At 35.8% G+C, this 17,501-nt stretch overlaps 2 protein-coding genes across 6 annotated transcripts; both read left to right on the plus strand.

Moving 5' to 3' along the window:
- Positions 1-6,578: 6,578 nt before the first annotated feature.
- Positions 6,579-10,724, plus strand: LOC130739040 (uncharacterized). 4 transcript variants are annotated; one of them, XM_057591254.1, is made up of 11 exons: positions 6,579-6,884; positions 7,069-7,324; positions 7,536-7,643; positions 7,734-7,992; positions 8,082-8,178; positions 8,262-8,383; positions 8,521-8,587; positions 8,754-8,814; positions 9,159-9,269; positions 9,379-9,506; positions 9,748-10,724. In XM_057591254.1, the coding sequence occupies exons 3-10, from the start codon at positions 7,623-7,625 to the stop codon at positions 9,478-9,480; spliced, it is 840 nt and encodes a 279-aa protein (XP_057447237.1). In that variant the 5' UTR covers positions 6,579-6,884; positions 7,069-7,324; positions 7,536-7,622; the 3' UTR covers positions 9,481-9,506; positions 9,748-10,724. The 4 variants fall into 4 exon arrangements, 1 of the variants encoding a protein (XP_057447237.1); XR_009019742.1 differs by having other exon boundaries at positions 6,580-6,884; positions 7,497-7,643; positions 9,379-9,581; XR_009019741.1 differs by having other exon boundaries at positions 6,581-6,884; positions 9,379-9,581.
- Positions 10,725-12,260: 1,536 nt separating this feature from the next.
- Positions 12,261-17,105, plus strand: LOC130739041 (probable glutamate carboxypeptidase LAMP1). Of its 2 annotated transcripts, none has more exons than XM_057591257.1 (13): positions 12,261-12,946; positions 13,188-13,546; positions 13,972-14,039; positions 14,123-14,204; positions 14,381-14,473; positions 14,567-14,722; positions 14,953-15,021; positions 15,205-15,286; positions 15,479-15,571; positions 15,795-15,883; positions 15,999-16,115; positions 16,192-16,335; positions 16,545-17,105. In XM_057591257.1, the coding sequence occupies exons 1-13, from the start codon at positions 12,436-12,438 to the stop codon at positions 16,725-16,727; spliced, it is 2,046 nt and encodes a 681-aa protein (XP_057447240.1). In that variant the 5' UTR covers positions 12,261-12,435; the 3' UTR covers positions 16,728-17,105. The 2 variants fall into 2 exon arrangements, with proteins under 2 accessions (XP_057447240.1, XP_057447239.1); XM_057591256.1 differs by having other exon boundaries at positions 12,262-12,946; positions 13,110-13,546.
- The last annotated feature ends 396 nt before the right edge of the window (positions 17,106-17,501 follow it).

Genomic DNA, 17,501 nt, shown 5'->3' on the forward strand with positions numbered 1-17,501 from the left:
TGTAATTACGCAATCTCATTACATTGAGAAAATACTCAAGAAGTTTGATCATGAAAGTTGTTCTCCGGTTAGTACTCTCATGGATCCGAGTGAAAAACTTATGCCAAATACAGGTAAACCTGTGGATCAGCTCGAATATTCAAGAGCTATAGGCTCTTTGATGTATGCTATGATTAGCACTAGACCGGATATTGCTTTTGCGGTTGGAAAGTTGAGCAGATTTACTAGTAATCCTAGTAGACATCATTGGCATGCGATAACTAGGGTATTCAAGTACTTGAAGGGTACTATGAATTATGGATTGTCATATGTGGGATTTCCTTCGGTATTAGAGGGTTATTCGGATGCTAGTTGGATAAATAATGTTGAAGACTCATCCTCTACAAGTGGTTGGGTGTTCTTGCTTGGGGGAGGTGCCATCTCGTGGGCTTCCAAGAAGCAAACATGTATAACTAGTTCTACAATGGAATCAGAGTTTGTAGCATTAGCTGCTGCTGGTAAAGAAGCGGAATGGTTAAGAAACTTGGTATATGAGATTTCGTTATGGCCTAAACCGATATCACCAATTTCTATCCGTTGTGATAGTGCTGCCACATTGGCCAAGGCTTATAGTCAAATGTACAATGGAAAGTCTAGACACTTGGGTGTTAGACATAGTATGATTAGGGAATTAATCTTGAATGGGGTGATATCCATTGAGTTTGTTCGGTCGCAACAAAACTTAGCTGACCACTTGACGAAGGGGTTAGCTAGAGACTTAGTGAAGAAGTCGGTAATTGGAATGGGATTAAAGTCCATTTAAATCTACTACCTATGTTATACCCAATTCCCTTCTAATACAACGTTAGAAGCTGAATTCAATGTGGAAAGATCATAGTTAGAGATTGGAGCACTTGCGTTTATCTTCCCAAGGTATGTGCTCAGACCTGCGAGTGATGGCTAGGTTGAAGTATATCTTCTTAATGGTTCTTTTGAAAAATTGTAAATGCAGGTGCAAGATTAAAAGGATCACCTATGTAAGCATGAAGTTTTGTCGCTTCATGAAGCTTGGACTTGGCTTCCTATATGCTTATTATTGGATAAGGACACATGGCTTGCAAAGTGTCAAGTATGAATAGTAGAGTGTTGTAGAAACATATGTGTACAGTATCTTTAGATATTCAAATGGGTTGACGGGTTCAATCTTTAAAGATACCCCGATTCTCGAGTATTTGGAATGTGTATTTGTACTAAAGTGGAAATTCAATCGCAAGATATTTTCATTTATGCATTTGTTTGATCGTTATATCTGTGTGTTATGAACAGAGTAGATCAAGGATTACACTAAAATGGGGGGGGGGATTTGTTGGTGATTTTAGAATCATCAATGTATTTTAGTAGTAATGTGATCTACTATAGGCTGATGCAATTACGCGTTAGGCTCGGAATCGAGTCAGGTTAGTGCGGAGTGCACGCTCGGTGAGCCAACGCATAATTGACCGCGAATACGAACCGGGGTCCAAGGGGCGGAGCCCCTGGCTGGGGTCCCGCTGTAAGGTTGCTTGCAGCCTAAGGAAAAACTACACAGAAAACAAAACCAAAATCACTCTCTACTTTCTGATCTGTTCTCTATTGCCAGAAGCAGATTGATCTTCAAAATTATCCCAACAAGGATTTCGTGAACCCAGGCAAGAATAGGGTCGAAATACTTTGTTCGGAAAGTGTGCAAACACGATTTTCGAAGTTATCCAAGATTATCACACCCAAAATTCTAACAACGCACAGGGTTGGACGTATGGAGCATGGAGTGAAATGGTGACCCAAATATGGGGAGTCAACAAACGGGTCTAGAATAGGCTCTGATACCATATTATAATTAGGGAGGCCTAACTCAACCCAAAAGCTAGCTCAAGAGTTGAGGTTTGCACTACTATTTATAAGCACTTGATTGGTCACATCTCTAGCTAATGTGAAACTCTAACAGCCATCCTAAATTTTGGCTCAATAAGTCAATTTATTTTAAAGACACGACTGTTAATTATGTATGAGTATCCACAACAGCATAATGATTCCAGAGAATGAAACAACCAATCCCTCTCCCCTGACTTCACTTACACTGTGTTTGGATCGGGGTATTTGACAGGATGAATAATGGTTGCATGGAAAACTCTATCTTTTCGTATTTGGATAACCAACAAAAAGGAAAATGAGTGAAAAACTAACACCAACCGTTCGTGGTCAGTTTTCTCTCCACATTTGCCATGAAAATGGCTAAACGACAACCAACTTAAGAATCACCTTATTTTCCTTTAATAATCTTTCCTCCTATATTCTTTCCTCTCATATTTCTTTCCCTCATTTTCATCTCTACATCCAAACACATAATTAAGGAGGGACTGCAAGCGACTACTTAGTTAAAGGATCATTGAGTGTGAAAACCTTAATTCTTATCTTATAAGCCATCTTATATAAACATATGCATCTAGAATAGAAATTAAAGACACACGATATATATAATGTACAAAACTTGACAAGGACAGTCCATTACCGATTGAGCAGGAGCTTAGCCCCCTTTGTTCCTTTCGTGAACAATAAGACACATATACTATGAAAGTGGCTCCTTCCCTGATGTACTCTAAAACAATGTCCAAATTATGAATTTGGAAGCTTTCCAACAAGATCATTTAATTTCCAACAAAATAACGTGTTGCAGCAACCAATGTTTTCCCCTTCTGAGATCTCTAATCAATATTTACATTATTACTGCTTCACATCATAGTACATGTTATTCAGTGGTCCTGCCACCGTGCCACGTCAACATTAATAACCTTACACCAACGTCGTACAAATGGTGGCTTCCACATGACATGGTTGGAGGAGAGAAAGATTTCCATCCCACCTCTTCGCCCACTCTTTCTGGATCACTTTTTGTTCTCTTTTCAAAAATGAGAAAAATCATGCTCTATCTTCATTTTTTTATCCAGATCAGTTTAATATGTTAAAGAAGAAAACTTACATTGAGTTCCTCATGTCTATTTTCTAATGTTTAGTACTTCTTATATTATGTTCAAGAAGATAACTTTTTTTAATGGTTAAGAACTAAGAAGATAATTGATAATCTAGCATCTTGATAAAATTTGTGCAATTCAATTTTTTCATGCATAGCTATACCTGAGCAATCACAAGTTTTAAACAGTATAATATGCAAATTGACCACGTGAATGAATTTTAAATAAATATGCAATAATATTTTATCATTTTGTGATACACACCATAGTTAAATAAATTTTAAAATAAAAAGATAGTAAACTTTATTAAGTATCTTTTAAAAAATTATTTAACAATATACTTGTTGAATTCAATTTTACATTAAACTACAGAAAGAGCCCACTCATTTTGTCTGTTTACTATGAAAAATATGCCAAAAAGAAAAGAAGAAAATGTCAAGCTAGCCCTAGTATGCATAGCAGACATATAGATAAAGGCGGTTTTTTTTATTAATCTTGAAACCTTGTTCTAGTTTCAAGATTAAGGCGGCCTTGACTTATATCTCAGTACCCCCTGATTAGAGAGAGATTAAAAAATTAATCAACTAGTTCTCCTAAGTTCATTGAACACATCTATAATGAAGATTTGTTTTTCCAACTATCTATGATGAAGTTGATTCAGTTATGAATAATTTTGCCAAAAATATGTTTTTTTTAAAGTATCACATAAAATTAAATTAAAGGTGGTGTAGAAGCCAGTATGTCAGCATTTATCAATTGGTCAGCAGTAAAAGAAATTTTCTCCACCCACATCTCATTGCAGAAAGTGAAAATATTCCGCGCTAAAATCAGCCATATAGTTATCCAAAGATTTAAAAAAAAAATGAAAAGTGACAAAAAGTGAAATAAATAAATACCCTGCAATAACACATAATTGAATCCAAGTAATAATTTACTATATTTATTAGAATGTACAATCATTTTCCCTCTTTTGAATTACTTCTCTTTTTACGCCTCAAGTAGCACATCACTCCATCTCTCTTCCATTGTTTCTGAAATTCTCTATTATATATTCTCTCACTTTATTAAATTGTTTTTTCGAAAATAAAATATATATAAATATTATTATATTAAGATAATGTTGAGAAACAACCCCTCTCAACATGGGTACAGTAACCAAGCTCAACCACTACAAAAAAACCTTCCAAAACCCCCCACAAGCAAACATATAAACCCACAATAATACAAACCCACTTTATTAAATTGTTAACTCAATAATGTGGTATCCAAAAATAAAGAAATGTGGAAATATGGAAATGCATTAGTGATGGAAAGTAACTAAAATAAGTATGTTAAGTACAATTTAGAAAATTTAATAATATTTAAAAATAAATTTAATGTAAAAAACTAACTAGCTTTCTTAAATGTGTGACGTAATTAATTGATTCTTAAAGAAAACAGAGGAAGTAATTGTCAAATAACCACTTATCCCAAAAGCTTAAGCTTTTGGGATAAGTGGTTGTCTGACATGGTATCAGAGCCTCTATGACCGAGAGGTCTAGAGTTCGATCCTTGCTCCCCTCACTTTCTAATTAAAAAGTGGAATTTAATTAAGCACATGGTAGGTGGGCATGTGCCTTTATCCACGCTTCAAGCCCAAAGGGCTCTTGCGTGAGGGGGCGTGTTAGAATATAATATAAAACCATTAAAGTGGCCCTTACCCAATAGCTTAAGCTTTTGGGATTAAGTGGTTATTTGACATGTTAGAAATCGGGAGGCCTATACTCAACCACAAAAGCTAGCTCAAGAGTTGGGGTTTGCACTACCCTTATAAAGCTTATCTTGGCTCTATCTCTAGCCAATGTGGGACTTCTAACACACCCCCTCACGTCCAGGATTGAACAGACTGGAACGTGGGATCAACAACGGGTGGCCCAAATATGGGTGGTCTCCACAACAAATGGATCTAGGATAGGCTCTGATACCATATTAGACAACCACTTATCCCAAAAGCTTAAGCTATTGGGTAAGGGCCACTTTAATGGTTTTATATTATATTCTAACACGCCCCCTCACGCAAGAGCCCTTTGGGCTTGAAGCGTGGATAAAGGCACAGGCCCACCTACCATGTGCTTAATTAAATTCCACTTTTTAATTAGAAAGTGAGGGGAGCAAGGATCGAACTCTAGACCTCTCGGTCATAGAGGCTCTGATACCATGTCAAATAACCACTTATCCCAAAAGCTTACAGTAATAAAACAAAAAAAAATGATTCATATACCATATTATCCTACACTAAGACACTCATTGTTTCCTTGTACTAATTAAAACTCTTCTTTTTACTAACAGGTATCTCATTGTTTTTAACGAATGCAAAATGGGTATGAGGCGCAGTCAAATAAGACCTTAAGTTATGGGTGACATCAATAAGTAAGATATTGAAAAATAAAACCAATTGAAGAGTCGGACGCAAATTAAAATATTTAAAATTTCCTATGGCTTTCTCCCTAATTACTATAGTAACAAGATTCAATGAATATAAGCATGAAGTAGGGAGAAAATATGATTAGACTTGTCGTACTAGTTGAGTTATTTTTGTTTTTTAAAGAATGTTAAATGAGTTATTACACATATATATATATAAATCACACATATAAGTTGGTGGAAGTTTTGATTTGAGAAAATATTTTCTATTTTTTATTTTTTAAAATAATTTTCATTTTTAAAATTTTAAGATTTAGTAAATATATTTGTTTTTGTTTTCATCCTTGCAACCACCACTTCCTCCTCTATCTCCATTGTCATTGTCGCCACTATGTGATGATCTTTACCGCCACCGCCTCCACTATCACCACTATCATCGTTGCCACCACAACCATTGTCATTGGTTTCCATCTCACTATTTCTATCTTTTTTTATTTTCACTTCAAATGAAAATGTCTTTTTTTTTTCTTTCTGTTTTGATTATATTTTAAAAAATATTCATAAAGAAAACTTTTTCCAAATGTCAAACAGACATGTTTTCAACTCTATTTTCTATTTTCTTTAAAAATAAAATAGGAACTAAACAACGCTATTTTTTATGGCTTAATTGCATTTTCAACCCATTTGTGTGCCTATGTGTGATATTGGTCTCTAGTTTTTTTTTTTCGAGTTAACGAAGCCTTGCAGTTTTGAAATTAAGCAAATTTATTCTCCCTCATTCTAAATTTTCATATGTATAATATCATTATAACTATTTTCTTTTCAATTATTTTAAGGTTTACGATGGATGTGTAATATATAGTACAATTTTAAAAGATTAAAAACTAAAAAAAAGGTTCAATTTTGATCAGTTCTGAAGGATTCTTTCGGATATGATATTAGAGTTTAAAGAGATTATAAACTGGATTTTTTTAATTTTTAAGTGACGATTAATATTTTAATAAGTGTGTTTTAATGGGAATAACATCTAGAATGATAAAAAGCTTGATTTGCAACAATCTACTAACTTAAAATGCAAGGTTCAATTGCACTGTTCATGTGCACAATTTTTTTTTGGTTTCAAAATGTTGCTATATGGGCCTATAATGGGCTCTGTATGTTCCAGGTCAGGCTATTTGTAAATTAGGTTTAGCAGCAAGGATTCCACACAACCTACCCCGTAAATTCTGCTGACTGTCATCCTGCTTCTTCTACCTTTTCACCGTCCTTCTGTATCTACTGAGTCCCTATCTATGCACTTTGTTAGCCTTTGTTATCTTCTTCGACAGTTGTCCTACGTTATGTTCTTATCTGTTGAGATTTTTTTCTGCCATTGCTATGTCCTATTAAGATATGGAGGATGACTATTATCTATTTCCCCTTCTCAATTTTCATAAACCATGATACTTTTGACAACTATTGCTTACTCAGGCAGCTATGGCTATCGCTTTACAGGTTCTTTTCTTACACCCTATCTGATCCCCTAAGTCTATTATAGCTGAAATCAATTCAATTCGAAAATTTGGTTGTGGAACTGTGAGCTCCTTGCTATAAATTGGACCCTTATGGTCTGAGATGTCCATAAGTTGTTTCACTGTGTTTTTTTTACTTCATTCTCCCGCTCCTATTTTGGTTTTAGGTGATCAATTTTCCCCAATTTTGATCGGAGACATGGGTGTTCATGTTAATCCAATCAAGAGTCTATGCCCTGGGAAAAATTTCTTCAAAATTAGGACTAGAGTTATCCGGATGTGGGAAGTATCCCCTGTGAATGATCCCTTGAAGCCGATTGTGCACTGTTTTGGAAGATTTCCATGTCCTTTGTGATGTAAGAATCCCTTCCATAGTCGACAACTCAGTGCTCTCATCTCTTTATAGTACTGAACCAGCTAGAGGTTAGTTCTTTTTTTTAATTTAATCCTTAAATTAATTGAATTGTTACCCTCATCTGCTATAAATACATTACATTGTTTCCGATTGAATACACACTTGCCTGAGTTCTTGAAGCTCCTTTCCCATCAAATTTGCTTTTGTGTTAATTTTCCTGAACTTCCAATGGATACTCAGTTGTCAGCGATTGATCATGTTACTTCAATTCAACAACAGGGACGGTCATGGAGCATCAGGGTCCGTGCTGTTGCTGTGTGGAGAATACCATTTGACCACATTACACTAACACCCTCTTGCTTGGATATGATCTTGATCGACAGAAGGGTAAGCTGAATTCCTTTTATATACACCATTATTTTTACACTTTCAACATGTAAATTCTGAACTGTTTGTTGTAACTATTATGGTTGTTAGGGGACAAAGATACAAGCTTCTGTGTGCAGGAGGCACCCTATTACTCGTCCTATTGAAGTTGGAAGGGTGTACAACATATCTCATTTCAAGGTTGTTTTAAATGATGGCATTCGATTGACCCCTCATGACTTTAGGTTGATATTCCATACCTGCACAAGTGTTGCTGAAAGCTTTGATGTTCGAATCCCTCGCAATGGCTGGTCTTTTTACAATACTCAGATTATTCGTAACAGGGTTAGTGATTTTACCCACCTGATTGGTATGTAAAAGCTTTAGTTCATTCAGTATTACCTTAATGTATCCATTTAAATACCAAACACAAACCTAAATTCTGGAATTTATAATCAGATTGTTTGGGAGTTATTTCTGCTGCTGGTCAAGAGAAGCTCTTCATAAAAGACAGTCAGCTCACTAAGATGTTGCATATTGATCTGCAAGATTCAAGGTATTGTTGGCATATTTATTTATGGCTTATAGCTAATAAACCTGATGATTATGAACTTATCTCTCAACCACATTCTATTTCAGGGGAAAAATTAGATGTCTTCTTATTGGGAGTTTGGTGAACATTGTTGCTGACTATTTGGCTTCTAACTGGACTAAGAGGTCTGTAATTGCATTTCAGTTTGTTAAGGTCAAAAGCTTCAAAGGTATGTGAAAACTCTTTTCAATAGTACTCACAATTCCTCTACATAATCTGATTTGAAGCATTGTATATAATGCAATTTCTATCTTACTCTTTAATAACTGAAAACACTTGTATTTGCAAACAAATTTCTCATTGAAGGCACACCTGTATCTTCAAAAGTTCATTTCAACCCAAACATTCATGATGCTATTGAGTTAACTAAAAGGTATAAACCATCTGCCATATAATGACTAATATTTTTTTAAAAATGTCGTATAACATTATATCTGATCTATATGTAATGCTGCTATCTTCATATTGGATGTTCTTGGTTTGAATTACCATGGACCTGTTGGATTTATTCCCACTAATGAGTCTAATCTGAGCCTTAGGGATGAAATGCTTAATACCTACCCTAGGAAAACATTAACTCAGCTGCTGGAAACTAAAGAGGTGATCAAATTCATTCTTTTCTAATTTAGCTCCATTATTTGTGTTCATAGATTGTTTTTGTATCTACTTTGATTATTTCACTAAACAGGGGGGGATATTCATAGTGCATGCTGTAATAGTCGGGGTCCTTAGGGATGGGCAATGGTCATATCAAGCATGTAGATGTTTCAGTGAACTTAGAATGAATGGTGTTAAGTATGACTGTCTAAAATGTGGATGTATCATTGGTGAAATGATTAACAAGTATTTCTAAGAAGCCAGATTTTGTATATTTATCTAAGATAAAAATTCCTTAGATAACTAATGGTAGAATAAATTGCACCTAAAATGTGTACATGTTTCAGTTCAAAGTAGAGGTTTTTGACGGCGTCGACAGCGCTGTATTTGTGTTATACGACCCTGAGGCAGAACAGTTTACTGGCTTTTCATGTGAAGAATTGATCAATAACATTGCAGTAACTTATTCTGAATTCTTGATTTTGCACTTATGGATCTTGCATTTTTTCCACCACGTGTATACTGCTGCTAAAGCTTTTAACCCATCTTTTTAACTTTACATTTCAGCTTGAGAACAAAAGCATTCCTGAAGGGGAGTATCATGAGGACATTGAAAACCGTGTAGCTGGCTTGGAGATGCTTTTATGGTCCGCAACAAAGTTGGTATGATGTATGGCAAGGATGATTGCTTTGAGGTGATGAGGATTTGCTGTGATTTGGACATAATTGCTATGTTGCATGATCATGATGCAATAGTTACACCCAATAAGGTTGATTCTTTGGATATTTGGTTCATACATTACACATGTCCTATTTTGATCAATATTCACAGTAGAATTCTGCATTGAATAGCATTGCAATAAATATATTTAGTGTACACTTTTTGTATATTTTCATTTGATAGGTTTTTTGCTGATCTATGTTGTTGTACAACAGGCCAAGTTCATGCCATCTTTCCCTAAGATGGGGAAGAAATCATCTGCTGATGAAAGTAGCTTGAACATGAGTGACAAGAGTCTTGGGTTATCTGAATCCAGCAGTCTTGAAAGAGGTAATCGTCGCCTGCGAAGGAAGCTGGTGATTGACTTTGAGTCAGAATATGAGGATGTTAATGCTGTTGAGGAAGTTGCTGCTTAGATCAAAGGAAAGAAACGTGTTGCTGATACTGAGTTTGATCTGAATGATGAGCCAAAGGAGACAAATGCTGAAACTGAAACCAAAGATGTAGCTGGGACTGAATCTTTAGTTGCAGATGGAGAAAGAGTTGTTTCCATTGATGGTACTCCAAAGGCTGTTGAAACTGAGGAATCTAAATCTGGATTCACTTTAAGTGAAGTTGTTGCTGGGAAGAAGTTTATTGACTTTGCTGTGGAAGATGATGAACTTGATGGCATAGTGTCTGCAGATGAAAGCACTGAGGACAGTGATCCTTCTGAAGGAGAAGACATGGTGGATAATTTGGATGAATGTGGCCTTAAATACAAGGTCAAGATTGAACATGTTGATGATGACAATGACAAAGTGCTGAAGAAAGGTGTATATGGTGATGAGGTGATTGTGATCTCAGATGATGATGAGGTTGCTCCCTGAGCTTATCTCTACCTATTACTAGGAGGTTTCAGACTATATAGTCTGATATGCTGAAAAAGATGCAGATTGCCTTATCTGACAATAGCTCCAAAAACTTTTTGTTATAGTATTAGTAGGATTAGTATTGTTGTCAAGTTCAGTCCTCACTTTTTGATGCATGAATTGAATTTGGTCACTGTACCCTGACCACAGTTACACACTCCAATTCAATGCTTTTATCTTTATGTTTTAATGTATCATGTAGGAATCTCTGTCATGTAACTGACATATCCAGTATATGCTGTAATATGGACCTATCTATGTATGCAATGGTTTCTTTAATACATATCTGCTTTGATTGTGTATATTTTTCTATTTTCTTTCTATGCATTTATCTTTACTCGGTTTCTTTTATGTGACTGAGATGAGTTATTTTTTCTACCATTGGTTCATACACTATTTATAAAATGGCTAATAATTACTAATCTTTTGTATTATGAGATCCACACCCTATACTGAGAGATAGTGAATCTTTTAAGTATATCTTACATATATTACATCTCAACTCTATTTATCTCATTCTTAACTCTTAAATTACACAATTAATTATGGAGTACATATGCCATACACAAAATAGAGACAGAGGCACAACTCCTTTTAGTTGTTGCCTAATGAGTACAGGTGTAGAAAATTGGCACCTTAAAATGAAGTTATACTAAGAACATAGTCAGTTTTGCAAGTAATTAGTGGTATGATTATCATTAAGTTAAATAGTTAGCAGGGAAAATAGTGAGAAGTGTGTGGTGTATTCTATGTGTTATGCTGTTAATTGTTTCATTATGGGGTTAAATTTAGTTTACTTGAAATTGTTATGATAGATTTCCATGGCTAGGTAGGGACGAGTGGTTTAATGGATTAGGGTCCAACTATAGTAAAAGTTTGATTTTTATCATCATTTACAATGATAAGATAAAATAGAGTTTGTTTCTGATATGCATCATATTTACTTCCCTCAACTATAGTATGGTGATGGTATTCTTTTTAGGAAAATTCTGTGGTACCCATAATTTTGTTTGGGTGTGATACCCACATTATGTTATTTAATAGATTATTACTATGTTTTTCAATGTAAATTTTACATTTTCAAATTTTATTTTACTTTTCAATTAACTTCATTCAATAAAATTTATTTTTTAATGAAAAATAGATGAGTAGTGAAGACGAACGAAGGTGGTGACGATGCGCGTCAATTGACCATATTTGACGGAAGAACAAAAGTTAACAAAACACAACAAAGAAATTTTACGTCTCTAACAATGGAATACTACATTACTATAATATATTAAAATCAAACTTTCAACGGATATATAAGTTTTTACTACTCATTTAACTCATTTTGGGTACCACGCCTTGAATTGACTCAAGGTACCACAGCAAGCACCTTCTTTTTAATATGCTATCTATATACATTAATTGTTTATGTAAGAACAAACCATTTAAATGTATAAAATTAACAGGGCCGATTTTATTATACACTTGATCTAAAAAAAATGGGAACAAAGGAGAGAAATTAGGCGCCGTGCATCGCACGGGTACAATTCTAGTATATTAAAAAGTTAAGAAACTAAATTCACACGAAAAACAATTAGAAGATTAAAATCACACCAAGTCCAAACTAAAAGGACCAAAAATCCAATTTATTCCTTTTCTATTTAATAATGATATGTGTAATAAACCTTTTTGTAACAATTAAAAATCACGAGGAGTAATAATATGCTCACATATCATTTTCTTTCTACTAATTTTATCATACCACATATTATATAACTCATTTCTCAGTCTTTCTTGTGTATCGTATAAATGAAGGTGAATTACATGTGTGTGTGAGAAGATAACTTCTTCTTTTGGAAAATCGTGTTTGAACAAGAACGATTTTCCATCTATTTATATCTCATCCTTTGTCTCTTCCGGTGCTTAACATGTTCCATATCAAATACAGTGTAACACCCTCTATCTTTGTCAAAATCACAAGAACATAGCAGGCTAGTAGTTGCAATGATCATGAAACCATGCACTTTCTTACTAGCCATAGCCACCTCTTACTTGTTACTTCTCGTTAATGCAACCCCAAAATCAACCTACCATTCTCTCTTCATCTCCAATTCCCTATCAGACAATGCCTCCATAGCCAACCACCTTCAAATTCTCACCCGCAGACCTCACATAGCAGGTTCTGAAGCAAACGCTGAGGCTGCAGTTTATGTACGCTCAGTCCTCACCTCCTTCAACATACCAACTCACTTTGCTTCCTACCAAGTTTCCCTCACACTCCCTCTTTCTCGCTCCTTGGTGCTCACAAACTCGCCAGCACCAGAAACAGCCACCAACTTTACTCTCCGTCAAGAAATCTACAAGGGTGATCCTTATGCTGATGTTGCAGACCAGGCTGTTCCAACATTCCACGCCTATGCCAAGTCAGGCGCCGCCACCGGACCAGTCGTGTACGCGAACTACGGAAGGGAGGAGGACTATTTGACACTCACACAGATTGGGATCAACGTTTCAGGTAGAGTCTTGATTCATAGACCACTTAATAGTATAGCTAGACGCTCACAAACACCTCATTTTTCTCTATATCCCGCACTATTTATCACATTATATCATATATCACATTTATTATTTCTCTCTGTTGTCTACACCTAAGAGTGTTCTATAAATCATTTTTGCAGGCACTGTTGTATTGGCGAAGTATGGGAAAATCTTTAGAGGCGACATTGTGCAGAATGCTTATGATGCCGGAGCTGCAGGGGTGGTGATATATTCAGATAGGAAGGACTGCGGTGGCGCTGGCAAGGCGCGGTGGTTCCCTGATGACAAGTGGTTGCCGCCGAGCGGGGTTCAGGTGGGGTCGGTGTTTTTGGGGAAAGGAGACCCTACAACGCCTGGTTGGCCCAGTTGTGGTGAGTGTGAGAGGCTGACTCACGATGAGGTTGAGAAGAGAGGTGATGTTCCTCTAATACCTTCATTGCCGGTGTCTGGTGAAGATGGTGACAAGATATTGAAGTCAATTGGTGGCCCTGTTGCTAAGGATGACTGGCAGGGAAGCCAAGATGCACCTACTTACCGGGTTGGACCAGGACCAGGAATTTTACACCTCAATTATACGGTATGTTTTCTATCTAGCGGTAACTACTAGTCTACTATCATGAACCAAATTGGTTCAACATGGTATATTAGAGACTCTATGACTAAATTGTTTAGAATTCGATTCCTGTCGCTCTCAATTTTTCAAATAACAAGTTGAATTTCAGCATATAGTAGGTGAACAAGTGCATTATTCACGTTTCAAGTCCAAGTGAATCTTGCTTGAGGAGATGCATTAGAAATATAATCATTGAGTACTTTATCAAACACCTTAAGCTTTAGCCTTTAGGGATAATTGGTTCTTGACAATTACATTATATTATGTTCTAGTGAACTTGTTATTTGTAAAATCTGTTATGGCCTGGTGCAAACATCACTTGCAAAAGTATCCGATAGGTTAAACAAGAACTGAATTGGTTAGTGGATTTTTGGGATTTGCTCTTGCAGGGACAGGATATTATAGCCACAATTCAAAATGTTATTGGTGTGATTGAAGGAGAAGAAGAGCCTGATAGGTATGCAAGAATTGAGAGCTTAGAAAATTCACAATCTTGTTTTATTGAATTTTTTATTTAATTACTTTTGCAACTGCTTGTAGATTTGTGATTCTAGGCAATCATAGGGATGCATGGAGTTATGGTGCAGTTGATCCCAATAGTGGAACTGCAGCACTACTTGAGGTAACTTTGTTACAGCTCTGATTCGTGTAGTGTAGGACGGAATAGTGGTAAACACCTGATCCCAGCAATTTGTGGTGGTGTCACTATTCTGTAGTACACAAATTATTTTGACTTTGTAAACATGGTTTTGTTAATTCAGGCAATACCATTAAAATATACATACTACTGAAATTCAGGTAGCGGAAAGATTGAGGAAGCTTCAGAAAAGAGGATGGAAACCTAGAAGAACAATTATCTTATGCAATTGGGATGCTGAGGAATACGGTCTTGTAATTTTCTTTCTCTCTTTCTTGTCTCTCTTTTGTTATGCACAATTGGCGCATGCCTCCATGAAAGTCTAATGCGATCGTTCTTCCCTCCAGATAGGATCAACGGAATGGGTAGAAGAGAACAGAGAAATCCTTGCTTCAAGGGCGGTTGCTTACTTGAATGTTGACGCGGCAGTTGGTGGACCGGAGGGGTTTCAGACCAGTGCCACTCCACAGCTTGATGAATTGATCAAAAGAGCAACTCAGCAGGTATCATTGGAATATAAATAACTAGAATAAGCTTTTTTGTACATGATCAGTAAAAGAAGATGAGCACCACTGTTTGAATTAGTGATGAATGGATTTGAATCAGTTAGGTAGAGGAACAATATATAGGGTGGATAAAAAGAAAAGTACCATTCAACATTTCTCAAAAGTAGATACATTAACTTAAACATGATGGTGGCACCAACCACATTTCTATTTTGGTATTTTTGCAGATTAAAGACCCAGATAACTCATCTCAGACCATTTATGATTCTTGGACTGGTTCAAGTAGTTCCCCTGTGGTAAGCATATTGCAGTTGTTTACATGTTTATGTTACAAAAGGGCAGACATCTTGCTATAAAACATTCAAAGTTCTACTCTTTTAATTTTAACAGTAGTATCAGTGGTTAATGGGGATTAAACTTTAGATTAGCTATATAACTGAATATCTATCTATGCTCAAACAATTTCTCTACTTTGAAAGATTGGAAGGTTAGGAGGTGGAGGATCAGATTATGCAGCTTTTTTGCAGCATGTTGGAATTCCAGCAGCTGGCATATTTTTTGGTAAAACACAAAACTCATTCTTTTAATCAACAGTATGCAGATATATCAACAATCTCATTTCTGTTATTCATGTCCTTGTTTAATAAATGGTTTCTCTTGAACAAAATGTCTGGAAAAAAAAGTCTTATTATTCATAGCACAATTCAAATTCCACATGACAAGGGGTTTAAATCATTTTTTTTTTTCTCACAGGTAGTACAGGTTACCCAGTATACCACTCACTATATGATGATTTCACCTGGATGCAAAACTTTGGTGATCCTATGTTTCAAAGGCATGTTGCAGGTTGGTCTCATAAATTTCTTCTACAACTTCTATCGCAGTAAACTCTATCTCAATTGACTCTAGTGACATACTGACAGCTATTTGAAAATTACCAATAGTTCAATGCATATGAATTTCTTTTCTCACCATAGATTTAAGAAAACTTAAACATGTTACATTTTCCATCATAAGCAAACACACTTTCTGCTTGCTTATTACTAAATGATTATGTTCTGTAAAACAGCTGCAAGTGTTTGGGGTCTAGTAGCGCTTTGGCTAGCAGATGAGGAATTCATACCTTTTGATTATGTTTCCTATGTTAAGGAGCTCCAGGTGCGCCCACTTTAGATGCTTATTTAATCAAACATTGCAGTGGTATACAAAATCTATTAATTCTCACTGAGACCATGAAGATCAATTCTTACAATGCAAAATATCTTAATCACAGCTTAGCTTTAAGGTACTGGAAAATGAGATTTCAAACAAAGATATAAATTTGACTCCCATACTGACCTCCATCAAGGAGTTTGAGAAAGCAGCAATTATGATAAAGAACCAGAGAAAGGTACGTCATAATTCTTAAATACCTTTTTTGGGAGGGATGAGAAGTGCAAAACATTGAAATGCATGTGGTTCTTCAGAAATTAGAAGCAAGTAAAGGATGGACAACAAAGAAGGAGGACCATTATTTTAAAGTGAGAGAGCTGAATGATAGACTGATGATGGCTGAGCGTGCATTCACTGACAGAGATGGTCTCTTTGGAATGTCATGGTATAAGCATTTGGTAAGTTATGAAACTAACGGATTTTCTTAAAAGGAAGGATGATATGAAATAAATGCATAAAACTGGATCAAATTGGCAATGGCTTCTCTTTTAGCATCTCTCATTTCCAGTCTTAGTCTAATTTTCTAGCATAAATTCTCGTTTAAGTAGCTGAAACATTCAATTGTCTTCTAGTCTTCCTTTTTAATTTTATTCTGGTCATTTTTCAGATATATGGACGATCGAAACACAATGGTTATGGCTCCCAATCTTTCCCTGGAATTGATGATGCTGTAATAATAGCAAAAGATACAAAGACTGTAGAATCGTGGCTTCGAGTACAACACGAAGTATGGAGAGTCTCAAGAGTTATCAAACAGGTCTCGTTAGTTCTCTCGGGTCAACTCACATGAATGAAGATTTACATTTTCTGGCTCGCTATGGCCATGAGTTTTGTGAGCTGAACTTTGATGCAGAGCATGTTCCCCACCCTCTTCTGTCTTATTTACTAAAGGATGTAATAGGGGTTTCTTCCCCCAGATTGGTATAGTTTTGTATCTCTGGGCTTTAGCCCTCTTTGTAATAAAAAAAACGTTAGTGAAAACATACGATTATATATATGCAGTCTAATAGAAATGCGTCATAACCCCTTTCATCCTTGTTTGTGCCTATGCAAACCAGAAAACAGAATAGTTTTCACTCCATGCCCCTTTGTACCCTCTCATTTCCCTTTTTTTCCTAATGTTAGTCTTTCATTTCCCCTCGTTATCAAACACATGCAAATTTAGGCACTTATTCTTATTGTTTCATTGCTCTGATATGGATACTACAGGTAACAAGAGGTCGTCTCCCATTATGATGATGAAGACTACGATAATGATTCTTTAGGATAGAAGAAGGTAAAATCGTTAGCTACTTAGTTAATACTTTGATGAGCACCGTCCTCTAATAAAGAAGGTCTATGAAAGAAGGAATAAGAGGAAGGCAGCTGTTTAGCCTAATTCTGTTATATTCTGTTATCAATGTAATAAGGACTAGCCTAGTATCTAGTCTGTTAAAGTTAGCAGTTAGGATCTTGTCCTATAAATAGAAGGACAGGTCAGTTTGTTAGGCAGCTAGAGAATAAGTTAGTTTGTTGGAGATTCTGGACTCTCGAAGTTCCAGTGGGATTGGGGTTCATAGTTTCC

The sequence above is a fragment of the Lotus japonicus genome, chromosome 2, assembly GCF_012489685.1.
Source record: "Lotus japonicus ecotype B-129 chromosome 2, LjGifu_v1.2".
Classification (NCBI taxonomy): Eukaryota; Viridiplantae; Streptophyta; class Magnoliopsida; order Fabales; family Fabaceae; genus Lotus; species Lotus japonicus.